Genomic DNA, 27,115 nt, shown 5'->3' with positions numbered 1-27,115 from the left:
CCCACATGGGTGTATCACTAATCCAATTTAAACGTGGGGTGGCGCGTTCTTCAGTGGCCTCACTTAAAAACCCGACTCCCGGGGGTGGATATAGATTTGAGTCTCCAATTGAGACAATGAATCCCTACCCCAGAGGTTAAAAGGGACGTCCATTACATACGGACATATCTGGGCTGGCACACCTTCAGTATTTACGATAACAACACTCTTGGCACTTTGGTGTGCCAGAGATTGCTCCCCAACTCCACCGATGGGAAGAGCAGTGGACTGCAGTGGCCAGTGTGCTGGCCAAATGTCCCTTGAAATTATGGTCACGTCTGCCCCCGTGTCCATGAGCCCCCATACTGACCTCGAGATGTTATGATTGGTCAGGGTGCACGTCATGTAGGGTCAGGTGGTGTAGTAGTACGGCAGCCCAAGGCTGCCGATCCCGAGTCCCAAGGCGTGGAGCTCCATCCCGTACAAGCGGATGCCTCCAATGATAACATCTCCTGGGACTCGGAGGAGGCCGGGCTGTAGGCTGTACTCTCCCTCCCTCCAAAAGTTTGTGTTAAGTTCATTCGTTAAAAGTTTGCTGTCCCCTCCCCTACTCCTCCCCTGTTGCCGCCTACCCCCAGAATGTTCCGTTGCCACCCTGCGCTCATTGGTTTGTTGTACTCCCCGCCCCAGTTATGCCTGATTTGCCCCCGATGACGTCTTCCCTAACCCAGTTGGTCCCGCCCCTGCAACTCCGCCCCGGGAAACCCCGTAGCTTGCCTTAAAAGGTTATGTCCCGAGTGTGCTCGGGGCTGCTCAGCACAGCACCTTCGGTTGCTAGGGAACCCCTTCGTGCTCAGCACCGGGACTCCCTCGCTGAGTTGCCCTGAGGACTAGAGCGACATGCCTCCCCTGCTTTTCCTCTCGCTTGCTCTCCAATAAACCTGCGTCTTGCTCGTCCTCAACCCGCCTGGACTGCTTTTATTCCGAGGGGCTCTCGGTCCAATTCGCCTCACTGCGCGGCTGGCGCTGGCCTTCGCGCCAGGGTCTCTCCACCCAATTGGGCGACCCTGAAGCGGGTTTCACTGCCACCTGGCAGCAGCTTGGAGAACCGGGACCGCCTGCCTGGGGAGCCAGCGAGGTCCTCCTAGACCGCGCCGGAGCCCCGAAAGCCCACAAGGGTCAAGGCGCCCGAAGCGGACCCTTTTATACCTTATTAAGGTGGAATTTACCTGCTCTGTCCACCAGGCAAACAGTGTGGACGAAGGTTCATCAGTCATGTCCGGTAAGGCAGGAGTTGATGTTGGAGGAACTGTTGGGTTGAGGGCATTACTTCTGTCATCACACGACGCTCCTCCGCGCTGGGGATCTAGTTTTTTGACTGTTGCTCTGATGACAGTGGTGGATGCCAAGCAACTTGCGCCGGAGGAAGCGAGGATGGAGGTCGTGGAATAACACTGACAGAAGCAGGGTGTTGCAAAGTTGGTGGCTGGTAAGTCTGGTGTGGATATGTGGTCGCAGTTAGAGGCACTTGCCCTGTTGGTGGAAAGCTCACAACAGGTTGATTAGTGACTTGCTGTGGCATTGGGCAGTGCCTGGCTATGTGTCCAGGCTGTTCACAATGATGGCACTGGTAAGGGAAGTTTGTAGATCTAGGTGGCACTGGGGGCTTGGGTAAGTTTCTTTGGGCAAGGGAAAAAACTTTTGGGGACTTGACCAACTAAAGGGATGAATTTGGGTTTGGAGCAGTGGGAACCCTCATACAAGTTTCAATTAGACGGGTCATGGTGATTGTGGGGTCTGGGGGAAGGACACTAATAATTTGTTTGCATTTTTCATTTGCATTGACCGTTGCCGTATTGAATAACATGTCTTGCTGCGTTTCAACACTTTTAAATTGTCTCTCGATGGCAATAGAGAGACGGTCAATGAAATCTACAAATGGCTCATTTTGTTTTTGTTTGATATAGGTATAGGGTAAATGAGCTTCGGGGCCAGAGGGACAGATTTGAGGGCTTGCTCTGCTGCTTAGGATAAATCAATTATTATTTGAGGGGAGATTGCTGCCACCTGATCTACGGGCTTTGCCCATTCCTCCTCTCCACATAAACAGTTGAGTGTCAAAAATCGGCGCTCAGGATCGTCCTTGTATAGACCAATCAAGGCTTGGATCCTCCTTTTCCAAGCCACCTCCCACATCTTTTGTTGGTTGCTTGTCAAAACACAAGCCACTATCGTTTTTATATTGTGGGGGCATTTGACCTTGTTGCAGGTTGGGAGGCATTGAAATTTTTTCTCCAACCCTGTTACTAAGCAACAAATATCTGGGTGATTAGAGCATCGAGTCTTTTGTAAGAGACAAAAGGCTGTGCTAGGTGGGGCAATGGAAAGAGGCAGCCGGCTGTTGGAACTGGCACTCTCATCGTCGTCGGACACTGGGAGGAAGGAGAGTGCTCTTTGCTTCTGGCTGCGACTGCAGCAGATCCAACTGTGCTCTATCTTCTCCTCCTGGCTGAGTGAGCTTTGATTCAACCTTTTTCCAACTGGGAGTGCACGTTTTCCTGGCTGCATTGCTTGCAGCAGCTGCCGGGAAGTCCTGCTGTCCCTGCTGCCCGCACGAGACCGCGGTGTCTGCCATGACTGCAGAATCCTTGTACCTCGCTGGCTAGCCTGGGAGAGCCAGCCCCCTGCCCCTGCGGCCCCGCTTTTTTGTTGCTCAGAGCTGCCTGCCTGATCTTCAGTCCACCTGACTTTACCAGCTGTGTGAGGCTGACCTGACCCTGCGCCACAGCGCCACCTGCAGCCGCTCGGCAGTCATCGCACCTGCCCTGCCTGGCTGGGAGCTCAACAGCGCCCCTGCTGCTTGCGACTGTGATTACACCAGTTTTTTGAGCTCGGCAGCTCAAAAAGTCATCTGCTATTGGTTTCTGGGTCTATTTATGGTTGCTATTATTGTTATTGCTTGTTTATAGGTACTAGTGAAGAATTGTTATTCCTTTTCCCATACCTCTGGCTGAAAGCCCTTGATTTCAAAATTAAAATAATACGGAGGGAGGGGAAATCACATTCTCTGTCCAAAGGGAGGGTTCAACCTCTCTTAGCAGACACCTGTTTTTCAAACCAGGACAGATCTTGGGGCCCAATGTGGGGCATGAGGGCAGTGGAAGAAAAAGGAATAACAGTTTCTGTGAGACCTACTTTAGTGTGGTGAACATGAAAACCTCATTAAGTGGCACCATGTTGTCCAGTATACCCTAGTTTGGCTGGCACATACTTGTGACCACATTTTTCCCATTTGCAGCTCCCTACCTAAACATGGGCTCTGTAACTAAGGTTATTGTGGCTGTCATCTAGTTTGCACAATGGGCCACTAGTGTGAAGAATTTATGGATTTTTAAGCCCATTTTGATGGCAGGCACATGGTTACAGGTTTTTGACACCATTAGTACATATTTTTGGAGTTTGTTTGGTAATGGTACCTTTTGTGAGGAGATAACACCAGGGGAAGGTTTTTCTCAGCCTTTTATTCATTACTTTGGGCCTACACAGCTAGTGCTTGAAAGGTCCAGATACTCTCTAAATGCTTAATGATACCATACAGTGCCTAGTGTTGCTGTGGCTGATAGGTCTATCCTACTTTGCATTCTGGGATAAGGTGAAACTTCCCTGGGTAACAGTTCTAACAGCTGTGCCAGGGAATAGGGATGCAGCCACAGAGCCCAGGGCTGTCCCAGACCCTGGGGGTACCCCACGGCATGACGCTGTCCAACAGCCTGCCTCAGAAACAAACCATCCAGAGTGGGTGGGGGTGCTAGTGGAGGAGATACACAAAATACAACAGATGCTGAAGGAATACATCTCCCTAGCAGGCGGAAAACTCTCTCCTCGCCCCAAAGGGAAAGAGTCTGATGGTGCAGCTGCGGAATCCACAGACATTACAACCATCCAGGTTCCAGCTGAACCCCAAGAGCAGCCACAGCCAGCAGCAGTTGCCCCTGTGGTGCGTACGAAGTATAAGACCAAATCAGTACACCCAGTTAATGATGATGGGGAGCCATTGCCCTCACAACCAGCCGTGGAGTCTGAGCCCATAATCATCACTGAGTCCTTCCACTTCGATAATCTCTGTAATCTGCGAAATGATGTTGTGCGACAGGGGCGCAAAGCCTTCCCAACCTGATTACTTCGGGTTTGGGACCTTATGGGCCCAGGTGTGCAGCTAGATAATAATGAAGCAAAGAATTTGGGACCCTTGGCCCAAGACTCGAGTGTTGAAAAAGTGTTTGCGAGGGAGCCAGGGCCCCTTTCTCTCTGGGAGAGGCTTTTAATGGGTGTAAGAGAGAAGTTTGTCCACAAAGACAGAATGCAGGACCACTACCATAGAATGCCCTGGAAGACTGTTGAGGAAGGGATCCAATGGCTGAGAGAAGTGGCAGTAATGGAGGTGCTCTTTGGGAGGGATGGACAGCACAAAGATGATCCTGACAGGGTCAGGTGCACCGGGCAAATGTCATGGAACCTTGCAAATCTAGGGCCATCCCAATATGCCACCTTCATTGCAACAATTAATGCCGATGACAATCGAGAGACGGTGGGTTCCATAGCTGACAGGCTCAGATATTATGCAAGCATGATCAGTGGCCTGATGCAGGTTCAGGTCTCTGCTGTGGTTCAAGACCTCAGGGAGGAGATGAGAGAGATGAGGGAGGAGATTAGGGAAGAGATGAGGAGGAACAATGTGGCACCAGTCAGAGTCACAGGCCCCAGCACCAGAGCCTGACGTCCCCTGGCTAGGGAGAGAGGGTACACCCCATGAGCCGAGTTGTGGTTCTTTATGCATGACCATGGGGAAGACATGAGAAGGTGGGATGGGAAGACTACTACTGCCCTGGCAGCACGGGTGCATCAGCTGAAGGAGGGAAATGCTGGCCGAGGGGGTTCTGCTAAAGCGAAGGTAGCCTCAGCTTCCCGTGGCCAACCTGCTAGGTACTATAGAAGGGAAGATGATGGGTCAGATCCCCTTGAAGGAACCTCTAGAATGCATGACCAGGAAGGGAATGATAACCAGTGCTAGAGGGGCCCTGCCTCTAGCCAGGTAGAGGTATGGGAAAACCATGTTTTTTGGACTGTGTGGATTTGATGGCCTAGTACATCAGAGCAACAAAAATATGAAGCATTAGTTGATACAGGTGCGCAGTGTATCCTAATGCCATCGGGACTTGCGGGAGCAGAATCCATTTCTGTTGCTGGGGTGACGGGGGGATCACAGCAGTTGACCCTGGTTGAAGCCGAGGTGAGCCTGACTGGGAAGGAGTGGCAAAAACATCCCATTGTGACTGGTCCAGAGGCTCCATGTATTCTGGGCATAGACTTCCTCCGTAACGGCTATTTCAAAGACCCGAAAGGACTCAAGTGGGCTTTTGGAATAGCTGCTGTCGAGGCAGAGAGCGTGAGGCAATTGAACACCTTGCCTGGACTATCAGAGAACCCTTCTGCAGTTGGACTTTTGAAGGTGGAGGACCAAAAAGTACCAATTGCCACCTCGACAGTGCACCGCCGGCAATACAGGACTAATCGAGATGCTGTAATTCCCGTCCACAAGATGATCCGTGAGCTGGAGAGCCAAGGGGTGGTCAGCAAGGCCCATTCATCCTTTAACAGCCCCATCTGGCCTGTGCGCAAATCTGATGGAGAATGGAGATTGACTGTGGACTATCATGCCTTGAATGAGGTGACTCCAGCGCTAAGTGCTTCCGTGCCACACATGCTGGAGCTCCAGTATGAGCTAGAGTCCAAGGCAGCAAAGTGGTATGCCACTATTGACATTGCAAATGCATTTTTCTCCATTCCTCTGACAGCAGAGCGCAGATCTGTTTGCTTTCACCTGGAGAGGTGTGCAGTATGCATGGAACTGACTGCCCCAGGGGTGGAAGCACAGTCCCACCATCTGCCATGGACTGATCCAAACTGCTCTGGAAAAGGGTGAGGCTCCGGAACATCTGCAGTACATCGACGACATCATTGTGTGGGGGAGCACAGCAGAAGTAGTCTTTGAGAAAGGAGAGAAAATCATCCAAATTCTCCTGGAAGCCGGTTTTGCCATCAAAAAGAGCAAAGTCAAGGGGCCTTCCAAAGAGATCCAGTTCCTGGGAGTGAAGTGGCAAGACGGACGGCGTCAGATTCCCACCGAAGTCATCAACAAGATCACAGCGATGTCCCCACCAACCAACAAGAAGGAGACGCAAGCCTTCCTAGGTGCCATAAGTTTCTGGAAGATGCATATCCCTGAGTGCAGCCAGATTGTGAGTCCTCTCTACCTGGTGACACGCAAGAAGAATGATTTCCACTGGGGCCCTGAACAGCAACAAGCCTTTGGTCAGATCAAGCAGGAGATCGCTCATGCAGTAGCCCTTGGCCCAGTCAGGACAGGACCAGAAGTGAAGAATGTGCTTTACTCTGCAGCCGGGAGCCATGGTCTGTCCTGGAGCCTTTGGCAGAAGGTGCCTGGCAAGACTTGAGGCCAACCACTGGGATTCTGGAGCCAAAGTTACAGAGGGTCCGAAGCCAACTATACTCCCACCAAGAAGGAAATCCTAGCAGCCTATGAAGGTGTCCAAGCCGCCTCAGAGGTAATTGGTACGGAAACACAACTTCTCCTTGCACCCCGACTGCCAGTGCTGGGGTGGATGCTCAAGGGAAAGATTCCCTCAACCCACCATGCCACCGATGCCACGTGGAGCAAATGGATTGCCCTCATCACACAGCGCGCCCGTATTGGAAACCCGAATCGCCCTGGGATCTTGGAAATAATTACAAATTGGCCCGAAGGTGAAAACTTTGGACTCATGGATGAAGAGGAGCAGGAACAGGTGACTTGTGCAGAGGAAGCTCCACCTTACAATCAACTGCCACAAGATGAAACACGCTATGCTCTGTTCACTGATGGGTCCTGTCATATTGTGGGGGCAAATAGGAAGTGGAAAGCAGCTGTATGGAGCTCCACACGGCAGGTCACAGAGGCTACAGAAGGAGAGAGGGGATCGAGCCAACTTGCTGAATTCAAAGCCATTCAGTTGGCCCTGGACATTTCTGAAAGAGAGAAGTGGCCAAAGCTCTACCTCTACACTGATTCATGGATGGTAGCCAATGCTCTATGGGGTTGGTTGGAAAGGTGGAAAAAGGCCAGCTGGCAGCGTAGAGGAAGACCAATCTGGGCTGCTGATGAGTGGCAAAACATTGCCGCTAGGGTGGAGAAACTACCTGTGAAGGTCCGTCATGTAGATGCCCATGTCCCCAAGAGCCGAGCTACTGAGGAACACCGAAACAACAAACAGGTGGATAAAGCTGCAAAGATAAAAGTGTCACAAATAGATTTGGATTGGCAACACAAGGGAGAGCTGTTCTTAGCTCGATGGGCCCATGATGCCTCTGGCCATCAGGGCAGAGATGCCACCTATAAGTGGGCACGAGACCGAGGGGTGGATCTAACCATGGACTGTATCTCCCAGGTAATCCATAACTGTGAGACGTGTGCTGCCATCAAGCAAGCCAAGCGGGTGAAACCCCTGTGGTATGGTGGAAGGTGGTCTAAATATAAGTATGGAGAGGCCTGGCAGATTGATTACATCACACTGCCTCAAACCCGCCATGGCAAGCGCTACGTGCTCACAGTGGTAGAAGCCACCACTGGGTGGCTAGAAACCTACCCTGTGCCTCACGCCACTACCCATAACACCATCTGGGCCTTGAAAACCAAGTCCTGCTCAGGCTGCTCAGCAGGGAGGAGCCACGCTGGGATCTGCCTGCCCTGGCATTCCTTGCGGAGGTGAGCCTGAAGGCCAGCGCTGCCTCGCCCAGCTGCCTCCCAACTCTCTGCCCTCTCATAGCCGCAGCTGCCTGGGACGGTGCCCATGCCCTGTGCTGCCGCCTGGGCCCAGCCCTGACTGGTTCTGGGCTCTGGCCAGCCAGCTCCCCTGTCAGTGCCTGTGCCTTTCAGGTCCTTGACTGCCTGGACTTGACTGAATGTGGTGACAGCGTCCTGGAGATCCTGACAAAGCGCCTGCACAGCCAGTGCGCGCAGAGGCGTCGCCTCGCGCTCAGAGGCTTCGTGATGCTCAGCAATGACCCCCATATGGTGAGAAGGGGCAGTGGCTGAAGCCGTGCTGGCAGCGTGGGGCTGCGTGGGGAAAGCAGCCAGCCAGGATTGGCTGTGCTTCAGGAGCTGAGGCAGCTGCTCCCAGCTCTCCTGCCTCCTGCTTCAGCTTGCCTGAGTGCTTTGGGACAGGCCTTTGGCCTCTGGGCCCTGCGGCAGCACGGTGGGGTTGCAGTGCCAGGGGAGTGTTGGCAGTGCAACTGTTCGCGGCTTCACAGCACAGCCTTGTGTTCCACACAGGCCAGAAGAATGGGCATTGTGTCTCTAAGGCTCGTGGAGCTGCTGGGTGATCGAGATGGAGAAGTGGTCGAAATGACCCTCTCTGTGTTCACGAATGTGCTCCAGAAGAAAGACATCCTGGTGTCCAGCACCACTGCCCCAAAGCTGGCTGAGGCACTCCGGCCACTCTTTGACCACGTAAGGCTCTGTGCCCCCAGCCACAGGCACGGGCTGCTGCCCACAAGTGTTGTGTCCTGTGGATTTTTGGGCCTTTGACCAGATGAACATGGAGTAGCTGGCGCTGAGGTTTTTCCTTTCCTCCAGGACTACTACCATGTGCAGCTGCTCTCCATTCGCCTCTTTGGCAAGGTGATGGAGTCGGTAGCGGAAGAGGGAAAAGAGGCCCTGAAGGCAATTGTCGACCGGAGCCTGTACCCACTTTTCATCTACTGCCTCAATGAGAAGCGGCTTGTGGCAGAGGTGAGGACTCATGGGCTGCCGGTGCATCCCTGGGAGGGGACTCGGCTGCCTCCTGCCCCGGTGCCTCCCAGGCCGCAGCCTCCCGCAGGCCTTGGCACAGGGACGCCAGTCCTGTGCTCTGGGCTGCGGTGCCACCTCCGGCTCTCTGCTGCTCCCCAGGCCTCTCACCAAACGCTGCTTCGTGCGGCCAGCTTCCTCAAGAGGAGAGATCTTCAGAAGCTGCTTAAGGAGAAGAAGATGGTGAAGGTCGCCGAGTGCCTGGTAAGGACGGCCTGGAAGCCCCAGCCCCAGCCTAGAGAAGCCCCCTGCCCCCGGTGCCCAGTGTGTGGGGCTGGCAGCTGTGCCCCTGCCCACTGCTGCACCCAGGAACCAGGCGGGCTCTTCTCCGGGCTGCCCTGGCCCCGAGCAGGGTGCCGATGGAGCCGCGGCCCCGCTGGGCTGTGCGGCACCCCGGGCGGCACCGCGGCTCTCCGGGCAGCCGCCGGCCCTCTGCCCCCTCCAAAGCGCGGCGCCAGCGGCTGCTGGCCGCGCCTCGGGGCTGTGCGGGCAGGGGAGGCCAGGGCAGGGCGCAGGGAGAGCCCGGCCAAGGGGCAGAGCCCGCCCCAAGCCTTCCCTCCTGGCGCTCTCTCCAGCTTGCCGAAGGACGGCAGCCGAGCGGCCGAGCAGCTGCGCCACGGCCTGCCGTGCCTGGAGAGCCCGGTGAAGCCCCTGCGAGAGGCGGCCGTCAGGTTCCTGGGTGAGGCACGATCCCGGGCTCCCGCCCCGCCCCGCCGCAGCTCGGCCCCAGCCCCGGCTGCTGCCCCGGCAGCGGCATCCGTGCCCGGGGCTCTGGAGCCCCGCCTGGCCTCGGGGCTGCTGCCGCCCCGCTCTCGCAGGGAGCCGTGCCCTTCCTTGGGCGTCCGGATGAGGCAAGGTCCCGGGCTGAGCGCTGCCGGCGCAGGAGGCCGTGTGGCCCCGGGGCTGGCAGCGCCGCTGTGGGGGAGCTGTGCCGCTGGGGCTGTGACACAGGGCTCTGTGTTCCCAGGGAGCGCCGGGCGGTACCTGATGGTGGTGGGGCAGCTGCTCGCAGAGAGAGTGAGTGAGGACAGCGGGGTGTCAGCGGGGGCTGGCGGGGGGAGCTGCAATCCCTGCCCTGGGTGCGGAGCGTTCTGCTCCCTGGGTGGATGAGGGGTGTCATGGGCAGAGCGCAGCGAGATTTCAGGGACACGGGAGGAATTTGTGGCCAGTAGCTGCCGGCCCATCCCGTTGGCCCCTCCTCTGTTGCGGCCATGGCCGGAGCTGGGTGGGATGGCCCTGGCAGGACGGTGTCCTTGGTTTCGCCTTGCGCTCTGACCGCGGCTGTGTTGCTCTCTGTTGCAGCCCAGCAGCAGGAGATGGAGGACAGCACCTGAGTGCCGCTGGAGCTCCAGGCACAGCTGATGCTGGGAACGGCTGAGCCTGTGGGAAGCTCGCGTTGTTTCAGCCCTCTCCTTCCCTGTTTAAAGCTCCATCCCTGCAGCCCTCACAGCCTCCCCATCCCCTTTTTTCTCCTCCACTCTCCCTCCCTGTTGACAGTTCCCTCCCTGCAGCCCTCACAGCCTCCCCATCCCCCTTTTTCCCTCCCAGCTCATCCCTTCCCCTGCCATTAATAAACAGTTTGGCTTCTTCACTTTATCTGCACCTGTGTGATGCTGAAGCGGCGCAAAACCCGAGCCCAGGGACACACAGGCCCCTGCTGCTGTTCTCTTCTGTGCCGTGTTCTGTGCAGAGACGCAGAGGAACAAGGGCACATCAGGCTGGACAGGTCCCTGTCCTAAGGGTCCATTTCCACAACACGGTGGAGTGAAAGGTCTTGCTTTAACTCTGAGCCCACTGAAGGCCAGTAGTGGGACAGGGACCCTGTGTGTCAGGGACCCAGGTCGTGTCTAAGGCCCTGCCACACTCGGTCTGCTGTTGCGCACGTCGACAAGATTATGAAGTACAGACAATGAAGGGAAGCTTCTTGTTTCACTGGTGGGAATTTGACCCTTCAGAGAAACGGTGGGTTGGTCCATCGATGGGAAGTTAAGCTGTGATAGAAGAGCCAGACACGATGGGGCTGTTGTTGGCACGGAGGTGGTGTCGTAAGCCGTTGCAGCCTCGTCTCGTGCGCTGGCCACACGTGAGATGATGTCCTAACTGGAAAAATTCCACTGCAGAGGGGGAGATATCAGGCCTGCTTCTGGGGTGGAGGGGCGAGAAGGACAAAATGCACACCTTTTGATGCGGGGGATGCCCTGAAGGTTCTCGGCCTGCCTTCCCCTCCTGCCAGAGCACCATGCTCCTTCTCCTTCTCCTGTTGAGCAGCTTTTCCCAGATGCAGGGTTCTGTGTGTTTTATTGGTTCCGATGGCAGCTAACAAAATAAAACTTGCTTTGCATTCAGAAGTGCGTTTCCGACTTTCTGTGCACAGCAATCCTCCGGAGCCTGTAACACCCTGGATTTTAGAGGAGCCAACTTGAGTAGGCTCTGATGCCTCCCCCTCCTTGTGGAACCAGTTGCTTTCCCGGGGAGTATTCTACTTTCCCCTCTCGAGAGCAAAGAGGGAGCTGCAGAAAGAGCTTGCCAGGCTGCTCTCGATCCTTCACCAGCAGTCCTGGTTAACTGGAGAAGTCTGAGCTGACTGGAACTGTGCAAATGTAACAGCCACGCACAGGAAGGGTCGGAAGGATGATCCGGCAACCAAAGGCCTGGCAGCCTGAGCTCGGTAGCTGGGAAGGCCTCGGAGCAGATGCTCCCGAGTGCCATCCCGCAGCACGTGCAGAGAACCAGGGGCTCTGCTGGAGGGTGGGCTAGCTCTGCGCAGGGATGGGGCCAGGTGGGGTTTTGGTGGGGTGTTGAGGGCTTCTGTGCTGGTGTTGGGGGGGGTTGATGTTGGTGGGGGTGTTGGGGAAGGAGATGTCTGGAAGGTGAGAGGTCTAGGTTGCAATTCATCCAGTTTGAAGGCAGCATCTGTGCTTTTGCACAGCTTTGGTTATGGACAGCAGAAGGAATATCTGTGACTTTGTCTGTTAATGGTCCTGATTCTCATGCAGGGAAGAAGAGGGGAGAGCTGTACTTTCTTGGCCACTTTGATATCTCTAGCAGGGGGAGGATGAGCCTTTTTGCAATGTACTCATTTGTTTGGGGTACTTTTGTAACACTGAGTTACAACTTGGCTGTTGAGCAGCTAGCAGAGTAATGAAAGCACCAATTCTCAGTGGCAAGAAGGCATGACCTTTATTGTTTTGATTTCATCACATATATAGAGTTCTCAAAAGTCACCCAGATTGGTCAGTCAGAAGCCTTCCCCCAGGCCTGATTGGCCAGGCCTGCACTGTCCAAGTTCTGGGACACTGTTCCAACAACATCCAAACTTTATCTTTATTTATAAAACACAAGAAAATTTCTCATGGGAAAACCTGTGCTAGCCACAGAATTACCATATTATTACCCCTTCGTGGGAATAGGAAATCCCTTCTTTGCAAACCAATCAACATTCGTTTTTACTGCCTCTGTTTATTGTTTATTTTTTGTAGGTGACTCTCAGTCAATGACGTTAAGGCAAATGAGCTGCTGCTTTGAGATGGGAAACAAACTTCCACATCTTTTAAGAGCCCAGGCCACAGCAATTAATTTGGGAAGTTTGTTTTGAACTACTTGAGTTGAGGAATGGGAAGTAAAGTTTCCCAGCGCTGCCAGGGCTCGGGGTTGGCAGGTGTGCTTTTGTGGGGACTCTGCCACACCTGCTGCTTTCAGTGCTCCCCGAGCCCCAGGGCTCAGAGCAGCATTGGTGCCCTGGCCCACGCCTTCCTTGTGTGTGTCACACCCCCGTGTTTAGGATGGCCAGCAGCCAGGACTTGTCCCAAGGAGCCGGGACTTGTCCAGCTTCTGTGGAAGGCCCTGTGCCCTTCCCGCTGTGGCTGCGTCGGCAGCCCTGGGGGCTCCTTCTGCTGCCCTGAGCCTGCAGGGCAGGGAGCATTTGCTTCTGGTTTGAGCAGTTCCTGAAGTTCCTGCTGGGCTCCCTTAGACACTTGGGGCAATGGATTCCTTCCACCCTGGGCCACTTTGGGGGGGGTGGGGGCTGCCCCAGGGCAGGTGGCAGCGTGTGTAAGGGCCCTTTGTGACATGGTGCAGCATGGTCATCATGGGATGCAACGGGACTGCGTGTCATTGGGCCCTTTGTGACACGCCATGACATAGGTGCTGGAGGCGACACAGCTAAGCCTCAGTGCTCGGAGCACGCGACGGGACAGGACGGGACAGAGCGTTGCCGTGAGGATTTCCCACAGCGCACTCGTTCCTTGCCGACCCGGAGCATTTCCGAGGCGTTCTTCCTGCAGGTGACCTCGAGGCCAAGCCACAGGACTTGGTGACCTGTGGCCTCCTCGAGGCTTCTCCTTTGCAGGTGTCCCCGAGAGCAGAACTTGGGACTTGGTGACTCGGAGCTTTTCCGAGGCATCGCCCATCCCTGTGGCCTGTGCCCTCGAGGCCGGACCGTGGGATTTGTTGACCGCAATCCGTGACGAGGAGTCTCCTGTCATTGTGGCAGGAGCCCTCGAGACCAGAGTGCAGGACTTGTTGTCCTGTAGCCTTCCTGAGGCTTTTCTGTCGCAGGTGCCTTCAAGGCACAACTGCAGGACTTCCTGACCCGGAGCTTTTGCGAGGCATTACTCCTGCAGTTGCCTTCACAGGCACAACTGCAGGTTTTTTTGACTTGGGGTTTTCTGGAGGCATCTGTGTTACACGTGCCCTCGAGGCCAGACTGTAGCATGGCAGACAGATTCCTCAGCCTGTTCAAAGTGTTCAGGAGGAAATCAAAGAAAGACACTGCAGCTGCCCCACCACAACAGCCTGGAGACGTGGAGCAGTTCCAGCCTCTGCAGGAGGGTGAGTGACAGAACTGGGCCACAGGGCTGATGGCTACAGCCAGCTTTGCCCCATGCCATGCCATGCCATGCCATGCCATGCCATGCCATGCCATCCCATCCCATCCCCCAGGAACATGCCCATGGATAGGCTGGAAGAGGGGCTGGGGCTGCCCCCCGCTACAGCCGTGCTGCATCCCCTGGGCATCCCGGGGCTGTCCCTGCCTGGGCAGCACAGGCCTGGGCTGTGTTCTCTGGCCTCTCCTGCAGCCCCTCAGCCCTGGCTGTGCTCACGCTTTCCCACATGCAGGCACGGACCAGACACAACAGCAGGACTCCGCCCGTGGCCGCTTCCGCAAAACAGCGCAGGTAGCTGCAGCCATCCCCACTGGGGCTGGGCGTGCTGTCCCTGCTCAGCCGAGCACCTCGCTTGGAGCACTCCATGGAACATGCCTCTCTTCCGTGTCCTTCCTTCTCCTGCAGACCTTCAGGAAATTCATGGGCACTGGGCGTGGAAAGACCAAAACCACTGCTACTGAGGGCACAGCTGAGCCTGACTCCAGGCTAACTGAGCTCCCTGCAGAGGCTGATGTCAGCACAGCATCAGCTGAGCACTCTGAAAATTCTGACATGGCAATGAATGATCAGAGGGCGAAGGCAGACACGGCACAGACTGAGGATATGGCAGTGACTAAGGACATGGCAGTGACTAAAGACATGGCACCACCCACTGAGGACATGGCAATGACCAAGTACTTGGCACTGACCAAGGACTTGGCACTGATCAAGGACACGGCACTGATGGAGGACACGGCACCGACCGAGGACATGGTACCAACAGAGGACACGGCACTGACCGAGGACACGGCACTGACCGAGGACACGGCACTGACAGGGGACATGGCACCACCTAACAACATGGCCATCGCAAACACTGACCCTGGAAAGACTCAGGGCATCGCAAATACTAACACCATGCCCACTCCCACTGTCATTCATGCTCCCATTCTTGATTTATTTGAAGAGAGTGGTGTTTCTTCTCAGCAGCAGGTAAGCAGCCTGGGGCCAAGGCTGGAGGCCTCCCAGGATCGTGTGGCCCCTCAAGCCACATCTGCTGGGCCCCCCCAATGTGCTGTTGGGGCCAGCACATTGTTTTGGGAAGGGAAGCATTACTTGGGGGAAGATGGGGAAGTTGCTCCCTTGGACAGCACTCCAAGTCTTCCCCATGGCTCCCCCAGGTGCCAGCCATAGTGAGGAGCATTCACCAGAGACTCATGGCCTGTTACACTGTGGATGACACGCTGCGCAGTAACATTCTGAGGCTGGCTGAAGAACACCCTGTCGATGTGGTGATGACCCTTCTGCGCTGTGCCCCATCATGTGACAGGTATGGGGCTCTCCTGCCTTGAGAATTCAGGGCTCACCAGCCTTTAGGGCCCATCACCCTGGAGAACCTGTCCAACGGGGTCTGCCAGACAGGCAGAGAGTTCCAGGACCCTCAGCCCCCTCTGCTTCCCCAGCCTGCTGCCACGCTCCCTCCCTGCCCCTCAGGGCACCGGGGCACTGTCACATGAGCCTCTGCAGCTGCACAGGGCATGGTAGTGTGACTGAGACACGCCTGACACACAGCTCTGGTCCCACAGAGCTGCTGCGATGATGTGGAAAACAATAGCGTCGTCAGGACCGACTGTGGGGAAGGTGCTGCCCACACTGCTTTGTGTGATGGAGGATTGGCCAGTGCACAGCATGTTCACCTCTGATGGGGACAACAAGGATGTTTTTGCCCCGGCTGTGAGTTTCTGGAAGTGGCCTTTGCTCGCCCCCAGGTCACCTCTCCAGCAGCTCTCCATCCTCTCCCTGCCTCAGGCGCTGGGCTGAAACCTGGGCTAGGGGCAGGCTCAGGGGCCACAGGGCCCGGTGCTCCCCATGGGTCTCCCCTCAGGCCCTGCCACATGGACACCTTGGCACTGAGTGCTGTCTCGGGCTGCTTCTTTTGCAGGCAACTCTGGCCCTGTGGGTGATTGTCCTGGCGCCTGCGTGCCAAGAGACAATGATTATTTATTCCTCCCGCCTGTTTGTGGCTCTGCTATTCCAAGTTGTCGTGACCACAGAGCAGATGCCAGAGGAAGTTCATAACTTCTGGAGAACATGCCAGGAGGAACACTGCCTTCCCACCAACCCCAACAGGTCCCAGTCCTCCTGTCCCTTCCATGCCCTTGTGGCCAGAGCCAGTGCTCCCAGGGTGACCTGGCCTTTCCTCTGCACACAGATTTGCAGTGCAGACCATGAGGGCTCTGCTCTGGCGCCTGTGCTGTGACGATGTGGTGATGTCTATGGAGCGCAAGTATGGCTGGGACACACTGCTCTGTGCTGACACCCAGCACTATGCCGTGGGTCATCTGGCCAGGTGAGACCCCCTTCTCCCTGCTGCCCCCGGCATTTGTGCACTGTGACCAGAATGGCACTCACAGTCCCCGTGGCCATGGACGAGAGAGCCTCGTCACCGAGGGACGGCGGCGCAGACTGGAAAAGTCTGGGGGGGGGAGGGTGTCAACAAGGAACTGCTTCCAGGGTGGTGGGGAATGACCAGAGCTCTGTGAGTCAGTCCTGGGAGAGTTTTGCCCCTCCACCTCAGGGTCTTGGTGCCCTTTTCCCCCTGCCAGGGAGATGCACCGTGTCTTGATCCCCTTGTGTCACCGCATCGCACTCCACCTGCTCAGGCTGCTCAGCAGGGAGGAGCCACGCTGGGATCTGCCTGCCCTGGCGTTCCTTGTGGAGGTGAGCCTGAAGGCCAGCGCTGCCTCGCCCAGCTGCCTCCCAGCTCTCTGCCCTCTCATAGCCGCAGCTGCCTGGGACGGTGCCCGTGCCCTGTGCTGCCGCCTGGGCCCAGTGCTGACTGGTTCTGGGCTCTGGCCAGCCAGCTCCCCTGTCAGTGCCTGTGCCTTTCAGGTCCTTGACTGCCTGGACTTGACTGAATATGCTGACAGCGTCCTGGAGATCCTGACAAAGCGCCTGCACAGCCAGTGCGGGCAGAGGCGTCGCCTCGCGCTCAGAGGCTTCGTGATGCTCAGCAATGACCCCCATATGGTGAGAAGGGGCAGTGGCTGAAGCCGTGCTGGCAGCGTGGGGCTGCGTGGGGAAAGCAGCCAGCCAGGATTGGCTGTGCTTCAGGAGCTGAGGCAGCTGCTCCCAGCTCTCCTGCCTCCTGCTTCAGCTTGCCTGAGTGCTTTGGGACAGGCCTTTGGCCTCTGGGCCCTGCGGCAGCACGGTGGGGTTGCAGTGCCAGGGCGGTGTTGGCAGTGCAACTGTTCGCGGCTTCACAGCACAGCCTTGTGTTCCACACAGGCCAGAAGAATGGGCATTGTGTCTCTAAGGCTCGTGGAGCTGCTGGGTGATCGAGATGGAGAAGTGGTCGAAATGACCCTCTCTGTGTTCACGAATGTGCTCCAGAAGAAAGACATCCTGGTGTCCAGCACCACTGCCCCAAAGCTGGCTGAGGCACTCCGGCCACTCTTTGACCACGTAAGGCTCTGTGCCCCCAGCCACAGGCACGGGCTGCTGCCCACAAGTGTTGTGTCCTGTGGATTTTTGGGCCTTTGACCAGATGAACATGGAGTAGCTGGCGCTGAGGTTTTTCCTTTCCTCCAGGACTACTACCATGTGCAGCTGCTCTCCATTCGCCTCTTTGGCAAGGTGATGGAGTCGGTAGCGGAAGAGGGAAAAGAGGCCCTGAAGGCAATTGTCGACGGGAGCCTGTACCCACTTTTCATCTACTGCCTCAATGAGAAGCGGCTTGTGGCAGAGGTGAGGACTCATGGGCTGCCGGTGCATCCCTGGGAGGGGACTCGGCTGCCTCCTGCCCCGGTGCCTCCCAGGCCGCAGCCTCCCGCAGGCCTTGGCACAGGGACGCCAGTCCTGTGCTCTGGGCTGCGGTGCCACCTCCGGCTCTCTGCTGCTCCCCAGGCCTCTCACCAAACGCTGCTTCGTGCGGCCAGCTTCCTCATGAGGAGAGATCTTCAGAAGCTGCTTAAGGAGAAGAAGATGGTGAAGGTCGCCGAGTGCCTGGTAAGGACGGCCTGGAAGCCCCAGCCCCAGCCTAGAGAAGCCCCCTGCCCCCGGTGCCCAGTGTGTGGGGCTGGCAGCTGTGCCCCTGCCCACTGCTGCACCCAGGAACCAGGCGGGCTCTTCTCCGGGCTGCCCTGGCCCCGAGCAGGGTGCCGATGGAGCCGCGGCCCCGCTGGGCTGTGCGGCTCCCCGGGCGGCACCGCGGCTCTCCGGGCAGCCGCCGGCCCTCTGCCCCCTCCAAAGCGCGGCGCCAGCGGCTGCTGGCCGCGCGTCGGGGCTGTGCGGGCAGGGGAGGCCAGGGCAGGGCGCAGGGAGAGCCCGGCCAAGGGGCAGAGCCCGCCCCAAGCCTTCCCTCCTGGCGCTCTCTCCAGCTTGCCGAAGGACGGCAGCCGAGCGGCCGAGCAGCTGCGCCACGGCCTGCCGTGCCTGGAGAGCCCGGTGAAGCCCCTGCGAGAGGCGGCCGTCAGGTTCATTGGTGAGGCACGATCCCGGGCTCCCGCCCCGCCCCGCCGCAGCTCGGCCCCAGCCCCGGCTGCTGCCCCGGCAGCGGCATCCGGGCCCGGGGCTCTGGAGCCCCGCCTGGCCTCGGGGCGGCTGCCGCCCCGCTCTCGCAGGGAGCCGTGCCCTTCCTTGGGCGTCCGGATGAGGCAAGGGCCCGGGCTGAGCGCTGCCGGCGCAGGAGGCCGTGTGGCCCCGGGGCTGGCAGCGCCGCTGTGGGGGAGCTGTGCCGCTGGGGCTGTGACACAGGGCTCTGTGTTCCCAGGGAGCGCCGGGCGGTACCTGATGGTGGTGGGGCAGCTGCTCGCAGAGAGAGTGAGTGAGGACAGCGGGGTGTCAGCGGGGGCTGGCGGGGGGAGCTGCAATCCCTGCCCTGGGTGCGGAGCGTTCTGCTCCCTGGGTGGATGAGGGGTGTCATGGGCAGAGCGCAGCGAGATTTCAGGGACACGGGAGGAATTTGTGGCCAGCAGCTGCCGGCCCATCCCGTTGGCCCCTCCTCTATTGCGGCCATGGCCGGAGCTGGGTGGGATGGCCCTGGCAGGACGGTGTCCTTGGTTTCGCCTTGCGCTCTGACCGCGGCTGTGTTGCTCTCTGTTGCAGCCCAGCAGCAGGAGATGGAGGACAGCACCTGAGTGCCGCTGGAGCTCCAGGCACAGCTGATGCTGGGAACGGCTGAGCCTGTGGGAAGCTCGCGTTGTTTCAGCCCTCTCCTTCCCTGTTTAAAGCTCCATCCCTGCAGCCCTCACAGCCTCCCCATCCCCTTTTTTCTCCTCCGCTCTCCCTCCCTGTTGACAGTTCCCTCCCTGCAGCCCTCACAGCCTCCCCATCCCCCTTTTTCCCTCCCAGCTCATCCCTTCCCCTGCCATTAATAAACAGTTTAGCTTCTTCACTTTATCTGCACCTGTGTGATGCTGAAGCGGCGCAAAACCCGAGCCCAGGGACACACAGGCCCCTGCTGCTGTTCTCTTCTGCGCCGTGTTCTGTGCAGAGACGAAGAGGAACAAGGGCACATCAGGCTGGACAGAGTGCCATCCCGCGGCACGTGCAGAGAACCAGGGGCTCTGCTGGAGGGTGGGCTAGCTCTGCGCAGGGATGGGGCCAGGTGGGGTTTTGGTGGGGTGTTGAGGGCTTCTGTGCTGGTGTTGGGGGGGGTTGATGTTGGTGGGGGTGTTGGGGAAGGAGATGTCTGGAAGGTGAGAGGTCTAGGTTGCAATTCATCCAGTTTGAAGGCAGCATCTGTGCTTTTGCACAGCTTTGGTTATGGACAGCAGAAGGAATATCTGTGACTTTGTCTGTTAATGGTCCTGATTCTCATGCAGGGAAGAAGAGGGGAGAGCTGTACTTTCTTGGCCACTTTGATATCTCTCGCAGGGGGAGGATGAGCCTTTTTGCAATGTACTCATTTGTTTGGGGTGCTTTTGTAACACTGAGAGGACTTTCATTCTTTGACAGCTTTTATTCCTCAATAGAATTACCATATTTTTATCCCTTCGTGGGAATAGGAAATCCCTTCTTTGCAAACCAATCAACGTTTGTGGCTAGCACAGGTTTTCCCATGAGAAATTTTCTTGTGTTTTATAAATAAAGATAAAGTTTGGATGTTGTTGGAACAGTGTCCCAGAACTTGGACAGTGCAGGCCTGGCCAATCAGGCCTGGGGGAAGGCTTCTGACTGACCAATCTGGGTGACTTTTGAGAACTCTATATATGTGATGAAATCAAAACAATAAAGGTCATTCCTTCTTGCCACTGAGAACTGGTGCTTTCATTACTCTGCTAGCTGCTCAACAGCGACAAACGTTCGTTTTTCCTGCCTGTGTTTATTGTTTATTTTTTGTAGGTGACTCTCAGTCAATGACGTTAAGGCAAATGAGCTGCTGCTTTGAGATGGGAAACAAACTTCCACATCTTTTAAGATCCCAGGCCACAGCAATTAATTTGGGAAGTTTGTTTTGAACTACTTGAGTTGAGGAATGGGAAGTAAAGTTTCCCAGCGCTGCCAGGGCTCGGGGTTGGCAGGTGTGCTTTTGTGGGGACTCTGCCACACCTGCTGATTTCAGTGCTCCCCGAGCCCCAGGGCTCAGAGCAGCATTGGTGCCCTGGCCCACGCCTTCCTTGTGTGTGTGACACCCCCGTGTTTAGGATGGCCATCAGCCAGGACTTGTCCCAAGGAGCCGGGACTTGTCCAGCTTCTGTGGAAGGCCCTGTGCCCTTCCCGCTGTGGCTGCATCGGCAGCCCTGGGGGCTCCTTCTGCTGCCCTGAGCCTGCAGGGCAGGGGAGCATTTGCTTCTGGTTTGAGCAGTTCCTGAAGTTCCTGCTGGGCTCCCTTAGACACTTGGGGCAATGGATTCCTTCCACCCTGGGCCACTTTGGGGGGGGTGGGGGCTGCCCCAGGGCAGGTGGCAGCGTGTGTAAGGGCCCTTTGTGACACGCTGCAGCATGGTCACGATGGGATTGCAACGGGACTGCGTGTCATTGGGCCCTTTGTGACACGCCATGACATAGGTGCTGGAGGCGACACAGCTAAGTCTCAGTGCTCGGAGCACGCGACGGGACAGGACGGGACAGAGCGTTGCTGTGAGGATTTCCCACAGCGCACTCGTTCCTTGCCGACCCAGAGCTTTACTGAGCCGTTCTTCCTGCAGGTGACCTCGAGGCCAAACCACAGGACTTGGTGACCTGTGGCCTCCTCGAGGCTTCTCCATTGCAGGTGCCCCCGAGGGCAGACGGCAGGACTTGGTGACTCGGAGCTTTTCTGAGGCATCGCCCATCCCTGCGGTGTCTGCCCTCGTGGCCAGACGGTGGGACTTTTCGACTCAGAGCTTTTCCGAGGCTTCTGTCTTGTAGGGGCCCTCAAGGCCAGATTCTGGGATGGCGGAGAGACGCCGCGGTTTGTTCAGGGCGAATAAGGACAAAGACCCTTCAGCTGCCACAGCAAAACGTCCTAATGCGGTGAAGCAGTCTCAGACACTGCAGGGTGGTGAGTGGCAGAGCTGGGCCATGGGGCTGATGGCTACAGCCATCTTGGCTCCCATCCCATCCCATCCCATCCCATCCCATCCCGTCCCGTCCCGTCCCGTCCCGTCCCGTCCCATCCCATCCCATCCCATCCCATCCCATCCCATCCCATGCCCCAGGGACATGCCCATGGATAGACTAGAAGAGGGGCTGGGGCTGACCCCTGCTGCAGCCGTGCTGCATCCCCTGGGCATCCTGGGGCTGTCCCTGCCTGGGCAGCGCAGGCCTGGGCTGTGTTCTCTGGCCTGTCCTGAAGCCCTCCTGGGCAGCGGCTCAGCCCTGACTGTGCTCGCTATTTCCCACACGCAGGAAAGAACCGGAAACAACGGCAGGACTCTTCTCGTGGTCGCCAACAGGTATCTGCAGTCATCCCCACCGGGGCTGGGCCACCTGTCTCTGCTAAGCCATGCACCACACTTGGAGCACTCCATGGAACATCCCTCTGTTCCCTGCTCTTTTCCTCCAGATGCTTCCAAAGTTCTTAAGCTTTTTGTTTAGAAAGAGCAGAGATACTGAAGGCACGGACAAACCTGGCTCCAGGCTGGCTGATGTCAGTACAGCATCAATTGAATGTGCGGAAATGAGTAATTACATAGTGAAGGCTGACCAGGTAATAACTGAGGTCAATTCACGCACCTGAATGGCTGAGGGCATAAGAAAAACTGACACTACGACCCCTTAGCTGTTATTTATGCTCATGGTCTATTATTCATGGAGGGTGGGGTTTCTTATCACAACCAATAAGCAGCCTGGGGCCAGTGCTGGAGGCCTTCCAGGATCATATGGCCCCTCAAGCCACGTTGGCTTGGCTGCCTCAACCTTTGAGGCCAGATGAGTGTGGTGGGAAGGGAAGCATTACATGGGGGAAGATGGGGAAGTTACGCCCTTGGCCACACTCCATGTCTTCCCCACACCTCTTGCAGGTGCCAGACATGGTGAGGATCATGCACCAGAAACTCAAATCCCATGGGACTGCTGATGTCAGGCTATTCATGAACGTTGTCAGGATGGCTGATGAACACCCTGCTGGGGTGGTGATAACCCTTCTGCGCTGTGCCCCATCATGTGACAGGTATGGGGCTCTCCTGCCTTGAGAATTCAGGGCTCACCAGCCTTTAGGGCCCATCACCCTGGAGAACCTGTCCAACGGGGTCTGCCAGACAGGCAGAGAGTTCCAGGACCCTCAGCCCCCTCTGCTTCCCCAGCCTGCTGCCACGCTCCCTCCCTGCCCCTCAGGGCACTGGGGCACTGTCACATGAGCCTCTGCAGCTGCACAGGGCATGGTAGTGTGACTGAGACACGCCTGACACACAGCTCTGGTCCCACAGAGCTGCTGCGATGATGTGGAAAACAATAGCGTCGTCAGGACCGACTGTGGGGAAGGTGCTGCCAACACTTGTCCATGTGATGGAGGATTGGCCAGTGCACAGAATGTTCACCTCTGATGGGGATGACACAGATGTTTTTGCCCTGGCTGTGAGTTTCTGGAAGTGGCCTTTGCTCGCCCCCAGGTCACCTCTCCAGCAGCTCTCCATCCTCTCCCTGCCTCAGGCGCTGGGCTGAAACCTGGGCTAGGGGCAGGCTCAGGGGCCACAGGGCCCGGTGCTCCCCATGGGTCTCCCCTCAGGCCCTGCCACATGGACACCTTGGCACTGAGTGCTGTCTCGGGCTGCTTCTTTTGCAGGCAACTCTGGCACTGTGGGTGATGGTCCAGGTGCCCAAGTGCCAAGAAGCAATGGACCTTTATGCCCCCCACCTGCTCGCGGCTCTGTTTGTTCAAATTTTCGACAGCACAGTGCATGGTGCTGAGGAGGTTGACACCTTTTGGACGCAATGCCAGGAGCAACACCAAATTCAAACAAGCCCCAGCAGGTGCTCCATCACAGTCCTCCTATTCGTCACATGTCCCCAAGGCAGGAGCCAGTGGTCCCAGTGTGACCTGGGCTTTGCTCTGTACACAGCTTTGCAGTGCGGACCCTGAAGGCCCTGCTTTGCCGAGTGCGGTGTGAGACTGTGGTCATGAAAATGGGACGAAAGCACGGCTGGGACACACTACTCTGTGCTGACACACACCACTATGCTGTGGGTCTGCTGGCCAGGTGAGATCCCCTTCTCCCCACTGCCGCTGGCACGGAGTGTCCCCACCCAGTGTCATGGACAAGAGGGCCGTGTCACTGAGAGATGGCGGAGCAGACTGGAATAGACTGGGAAGGGAGGGTGCCCACAAGGAGCTGCCTCCGAAAGCGCCCACATTCCCTCCAGGGTGGTGGGGAATGACCAGAGCTCTGTGAGTCAGTCCTGGGAGAGTTTTGCCCCCCGACCTAAGGGTCTTGGTGTCCTTTTCCCCCTGCCAGGGAGATGTGCTGTGACTTTATCTCCTTGTGTTCCCGCATCGCACTCCATCTCCTCGAGCTGCTCAGCATGGAGGAGCCACGCTGGGATCTGCCTGCCCTGGCGTTCCTTGTGGAGGTGAGCCTGAAGGCCAGCGCTGCCTCGCCCAGCTGCCTCCCAGCTCTCTGCCCTCTCGTAGCCGCAGCTGCCTGGGATGGTGCCCGTGCCCTGTGCTGCCGCATGGGCCCAGCCCTGAATGGTTCTGGGCTCCTGCCAGCCGGCTCCCCTGTCAGTGCCTGTGCCTTTCAGGTTCTTTGGTGCTTGGATATGAGTGAATGTGGTGACAGTGTCCTGGAGATCATGTCAAGGCACCTAAAGAGCCAGTGCAGAGAGAGGCGTCGCCTGGCACTCAGAGGCGTTGTGGTGCTCAGCAAGGATCACTCAATGGTGAGAAGGGGCAGTGGCTGAAGCCATGCTGGCAGCGTGGGGCTGCGTGGGGAAAGCAGCCAACCAGGCTTGGCTGTGCTTCAGGAGCTGAGGCAGCTGCTCCCAGCTCTCCTGCCTCCTGCTTCAGCTTGCCTGAGTGCTTTGGGACAGGCCTTTGGCCTCTGGGCCCTGCGGCAGCACGGTGGGGTTGCAGTGCCAGGGGAGTGTTGGCAGTGCAACTGTTCGCAGCTTCACAGCACAGCCTTGTGTTCCACACAGGCCAGAAGAATGGGTATTGTGTCTCAAAGGCTTGTGGAGCTGCTGGGTGATGAAGATGGTGATGTCATCAGGATGACCCTCTCTGTGTTCATGAATGTGCTCCAGTACAAAGACATCCTAGTATCCAGCACCACCGCCCCAAAGCTGGCTGAGGCACTCCTGCCGCTCTTTGACCTCGTAAGGGTTTGTGACCCCAGCGACAAGTAGAGGCTGCTGCCTGGAAACTCTGCGCCCTGTGGATTTTTAACCCTTACCCCGTTGGACCTGGAGTGGTTGGTGCTGGAGTCTTTTCCTCTTCCTTTCCTTTAGGAAAACAGGCATGTGCAGCTGCTCTCCATTCAACTTTTTCGAAAGGTGATGGAGTCAGTGGTGGAAGAAGGAAAAAAGCTCCTTAAGACAATTGTGAGCCAGAGCCTGCTCCCACTTTTCTTGCACTGCCATGATGAGAACCGGCTTGTGGCAGAGGTGAGGACTCATGGGCTGCCGGTGCATCCCTGGGAGGGGACTCGGCTGCCTCCTGCCCCGGTGCCTCCCAGGCCGCAGCCTCCCGCAGGCCTTGGCACAGGGACGCCAGTCCTGTGCTCTGGGCTGCGGTGCCACCTCCGGCTCTCTGCTGCTCCCCAGGCCTCTCACCAAACGCTGCTATATGCAGCTGGCTTCCTGAAGAGGAGGGGTATGAAGCAGCTGGTGAAGAAGGAGAAGATGTTTAAGTTCGGAAAGTGCCTGGTAAGGACAGCCTGGAAGCCCCAGCCCCAGCCTAGAGAAGCCCCCTGCCCCCGGTGCCCAGTGTGTGGCGCTGGCAGCTGTGCCCCTGCCCACTGCTGCACCCAGGAACCAGGCGGGCTCTTCTCCGGGCTGCCCTGGCCCCGAGCCGGGTGCCGATGGAGCCGCGGCCCCGCTGGGCTGTGCGGCTCCCCAGGCGGCACCGCGGCTCTCCGGGCAGCCGCCGGCCCTCTGCCCCCTCCAAAGCGCGGCGCCAGCGGCTGCTGGCCGCGCCTCGGGGCTGTGCGGGCAGGGGAGGCCAGGGCAGGGCGCAGGGAGAGCCCGGCCAAGGGGCAGAGCCCGCCCCAAGCCCTCCCTCCTGGCGCTCTCTCCAGCTGGCAGACGACAGGAGCCGGGCGGCCGAGCACCTTCGCCAGGCCCTGCCCTACTTGGACAGCCCGCAGGAGTCCCTGCGAGAGGCGGCCGTCAGGTTCATTGGTGAGGCACGATCCCGGGCTCCCTCCCCGCCCCGCCGCAGCTCGGCCCCAGCCCCGGCTGCCGCCCCGCCCTCGCAGGGAGCCGTGCCCTTCCTTGGGCGCCCTGATGCGGCAAGGGCCCGGGCTGAGCGCTGCCGGCGCAGGTGGCCGTGTGGCCCCGGGGCTGGCAGCGCCGCTGTGGGGGAGCTGTGCCGCTGGGGCTGTGACACAGGGCTCTGTGTTCACAGGGAGCGCCGGGCGGTATTTGAGGGGCCAGCCGGGAGAGCTTCACCTTCTCACTGAGGGTGAGTGCGGACAGCGGGGTGTCAGCGGGGGCTGGCGGGGGGAGCTGCAATCCCTGCCCTGGCTGCGGAGGGATTCTCTGTCTCTGTGAACGAGGGGTGTCGTGAGTAGAGCACTAAGAGACTTCAGGGACACGTGGGGGATTCATGCACGGCACCTTCCGGCTGATCCCGTTAGCCCCTCCTCTTGTGGCCATGGCAAGAGCTGGCCAGGGTGGCCTTGGCAGAACACTCATCGGGTGTCCTCGCAGATCTGAGCACTGACCATGGTAGTTGTCTCTTCCAGCCCTTCATGCCATGAGCGAAGTCGACAATCCATCCTCTACTAACCTGGAAATTCAAGCAATTTTTGGCCAAAGAGCTGCAGAAATTAGATCATCTTCTGGATTCAGAGAACTGCTGCCCCAAGAGCCGTACCAGGAGACAGTGAGGAGGACACCACCTCAGAGTGCCGATGGAGCTCCAGGCACAGCTGATGATGGGAACAGCTGAGCCTGTGGGAAGCTCCTGTAGTTCCTGCCCTGTCCCTCCCTTTTGAAAGCTCCTTCCCTCCTGCCCTCTGTCCTTGTCCATTCCCCCGTTTTTTTTCCCCCATCTCATCCCTCCACTTCCCCTTCCATTAATAAACAATTTGGTTTCCCCCCCTTACTTGCATCTCTGTGGAGCTTAGGCAGCGCAAAACCCGAGCCCAGGGACACACAGGCCCCTGCTGCTGTTCTCTTCTGCACCGTGTTCTATGCAGAGACGCAGAGGAACAAGGGCACATCAGGCTGGACAGGTCCCTGTCCTGGAGGTCCAGTTCCACAACACGGTGGAGTGAAAGGTCTTGCTGAGCTCACTAGAGGCCCTGGATTTTAGAAGAGCAGACTTGAGTATGCTCTCAAGGCAGCTGTGAGGGATTCTAGGGCAAGCATCCACGGAGGGCTAAGGAACTTGGAATGCTAGAAGTCTTCAAGAATAGCTTCCTGGAAGCACAGCAATGCTCCATCCTTGCACAGGGACAGGGAGAGGGCAGCACCAGAGACCATCTGGGCTTAACAGTGAGTTTTGGGTATGCTTAGGAGCAAATGAAGCAGCAGTACTCTGGCTGCGACTCAGACACGCGACCATCCCAAGGTAGGGAGCACCGCCACGCAGTGCCGGGATCCTGTGCATGGTTCTGGTCCCCACATGGAGGAATTGCAGCCCCTGCTTTAGACCTTGTCAGAAAGCCAACAAAGTGAGACCAGAGGGAGGGAACCCTTCCAGTCACTCCCATCAGCCACTGCTTCTTCTTCCTCTGCCTGTGGTTGGGGTCTGCTGATGCCAGAGCCAGACAGGTTGTAC

At 57.7% G+C, this 27,115-nt stretch overlaps 4 protein-coding genes across 7 annotated transcripts in view; all 4 read left to right on the top strand.

Annotated features, from left to right (window-relative positions):
- Window positions 1-10,475, top strand: part of LOC146434325 (maestro heat-like repeat-containing protein family member 1) — a 38,589-nt gene extending 28,114 nt beyond the window's left edge. The window contains exons 9-15 of one of the 2 annotated variants that reach the window (XM_085065803.1): window positions 7,973-8,110; window positions 8,369-8,545; window positions 8,672-8,827; window positions 8,987-9,088; window positions 9,460-9,563; window positions 9,852-9,901; window positions 10,187-10,475. In XM_085065803.1, coding sequence (XP_084921929.1) covers window positions 7,973-8,110; window positions 8,369-8,545; window positions 8,672-8,827; window positions 8,987-9,088; window positions 9,460-9,563; window positions 9,852-9,901; window positions 10,187-10,218 — 759 coding nt within the window. In that variant the 3' untranslated portion in view covers window positions 10,219-10,475. The remainder of the gene's footprint in view (window positions 1-7,972; window positions 8,111-8,368; window positions 8,546-8,671; window positions 8,828-8,986; window positions 9,089-9,459; window positions 9,564-9,851; window positions 9,902-10,186) is intronic. The other variant, XM_085065805.1, reaches the window with a different exon arrangement.
- Window positions 10,476-12,519: 2,044 nt separating this feature from the next.
- On the top strand, window positions 12,520-14,494 carry LOC146434324 (uncharacterized). Its single transcript, XM_085065628.1, has 4 exons — window positions 12,520-13,714; window positions 14,003-14,061; window positions 14,176-14,444; window positions 14,482-14,494. The coding sequence occupies exons 1-4, from the start codon at window positions 13,597-13,599 to the stop codon at window positions 14,492-14,494; spliced, it is 459 nt and encodes a 152-aa protein (XP_084921754.1). The 5' UTR covers window positions 12,520-13,596.
- Window positions 14,445-19,145, top strand: LOC146434323 (maestro heat-like repeat-containing protein family member 1). 2 transcript variants are annotated; one of them, XM_085065798.1, is made up of 13 exons: window positions 14,445-14,742; window positions 14,931-15,079; window positions 15,336-15,483; window positions 15,692-15,879; window positions 15,962-16,099; window positions 16,356-16,470; window positions 16,642-16,779; window positions 17,038-17,214; window positions 17,341-17,496; window positions 17,656-17,757; window positions 18,129-18,232; window positions 18,521-18,570; window positions 18,856-19,145. In XM_085065798.1, the coding sequence occupies exons 1-13, from the start codon at window positions 14,494-14,496 to the stop codon at window positions 18,885-18,887; spliced, it is 1,746 nt and encodes a 581-aa protein (XP_084921924.1). In that variant the 5' UTR covers window positions 14,445-14,493; the 3' UTR covers window positions 18,888-19,145. The 2 variants fall into 2 exon arrangements, with proteins under 2 accessions (XP_084921924.1, XP_084921925.1); XM_085065799.1 differs by lacking the exon at window positions 18,521-18,570.
- A 1,657-nt stretch (window positions 19,146-20,802) lies between these two features.
- On the top strand, window positions 20,803-26,428 carry LOC146434322 (maestro heat-like repeat-containing protein family member 7). 2 transcript variants are annotated; one of them, XM_085065796.1, is made up of 15 exons: window positions 20,803-21,235; window positions 21,583-21,629; window positions 21,740-21,883; window positions 22,197-22,345; window positions 22,602-22,749; window positions 22,958-23,145; window positions 23,235-23,372; window positions 23,628-23,742; window positions 23,914-24,051; window positions 24,310-24,486; window positions 24,619-24,774; window positions 24,934-25,035; window positions 25,407-25,509; window positions 25,736-25,792; window positions 26,076-26,428. In XM_085065796.1, exons 1-15 carry the CDS (start codon window positions 21,127-21,129, stop codon window positions 26,279-26,281), a joined length of 1,977 nt encoding a protein of 658 aa, XP_084921922.1. In that variant the 5' UTR covers window positions 20,803-21,126; the 3' UTR covers window positions 26,282-26,428. The 2 variants fall into 2 exon arrangements, with proteins under 2 accessions (XP_084921922.1, XP_084921923.1); XM_085065797.1 differs by lacking the exon at window positions 25,736-25,792.
- The last annotated feature ends 687 nt before the right edge of the window (window positions 26,429-27,115 follow it).

Source organism: Lichenostomus cassidix, chromosome 7 (genome assembly GCF_008360975.1).
Source record: "Lichenostomus cassidix isolate B80296 chromosome 7, HeHo_3.0, whole genome shotgun sequence".
In the NCBI taxonomy this organism is placed as follows: domain Eukaryota; kingdom Metazoa; phylum Chordata; class Aves; order Passeriformes; family Meliphagidae; genus Lichenostomus; species Lichenostomus cassidix.
Note: the sequence above shows the minus strand (reverse complement) of the source record. Positions and strands in the feature narration are given on the sequence as shown.

Coding starts and splice junctions, on each gene's coding strand:
- LOC146434323 (XM_085065798.1), top strand. CDS start 14,494: ATGGAGGACACGGCACCGACCGAGGACATGGTACCAACAGAGGACACG. Junction 15,484..15,691: donor AGGATGTTTTTGCCCCGGCT/GTGAGTTTCTGG, acceptor CTTCTTTTGCAG/GCAACTCTGGCCCTGTGGGT. Junction 16,471..16,641: donor CCCTGGCGTTCCTTGTGGAG/GTGAGCCTGAAG, acceptor TGTGCCTTTCAG/GTCCTTGACTGCCTGGACTT.
- LOC146434324 (XM_085065628.1), top strand. CDS start 13,597: ATGGCAGACAGATTCCTCAGCCTGTTCAAAGTGTTCAGGAGGAAATCA. Junction 13,715..14,002: donor GTTCCAGCCTCTGCAGGAGG/GTGAGTGACAGA, acceptor TCCCACATGCAG/GCACGGACCAGACACAACAG. Junction 14,062..14,175: donor GCTTCCGCAAAACAGCGCAG/GTAGCTGCAGCC, acceptor CTTCTCCTGCAG/ACCTTCAGGAAATTCATGGG.
- LOC146434322 (XM_085065796.1), top strand. CDS start 21,127: ATGGCGGAGAGACGCCGCGGTTTGTTCAGGGCGAATAAGGACAAAGAC. Junction 21,630..21,739: donor CTTCTCGTGGTCGCCAACAG/GTATCTGCAGTC, acceptor CTTTTCCTCCAG/ATGCTTCCAAAGTTCTTAAG. Junction 22,346..22,601: donor TGTGCCCCATCATGTGACAG/GTATGGGGCTCT, acceptor CTGGTCCCACAG/AGCTGCTGCGATGATGTGGA.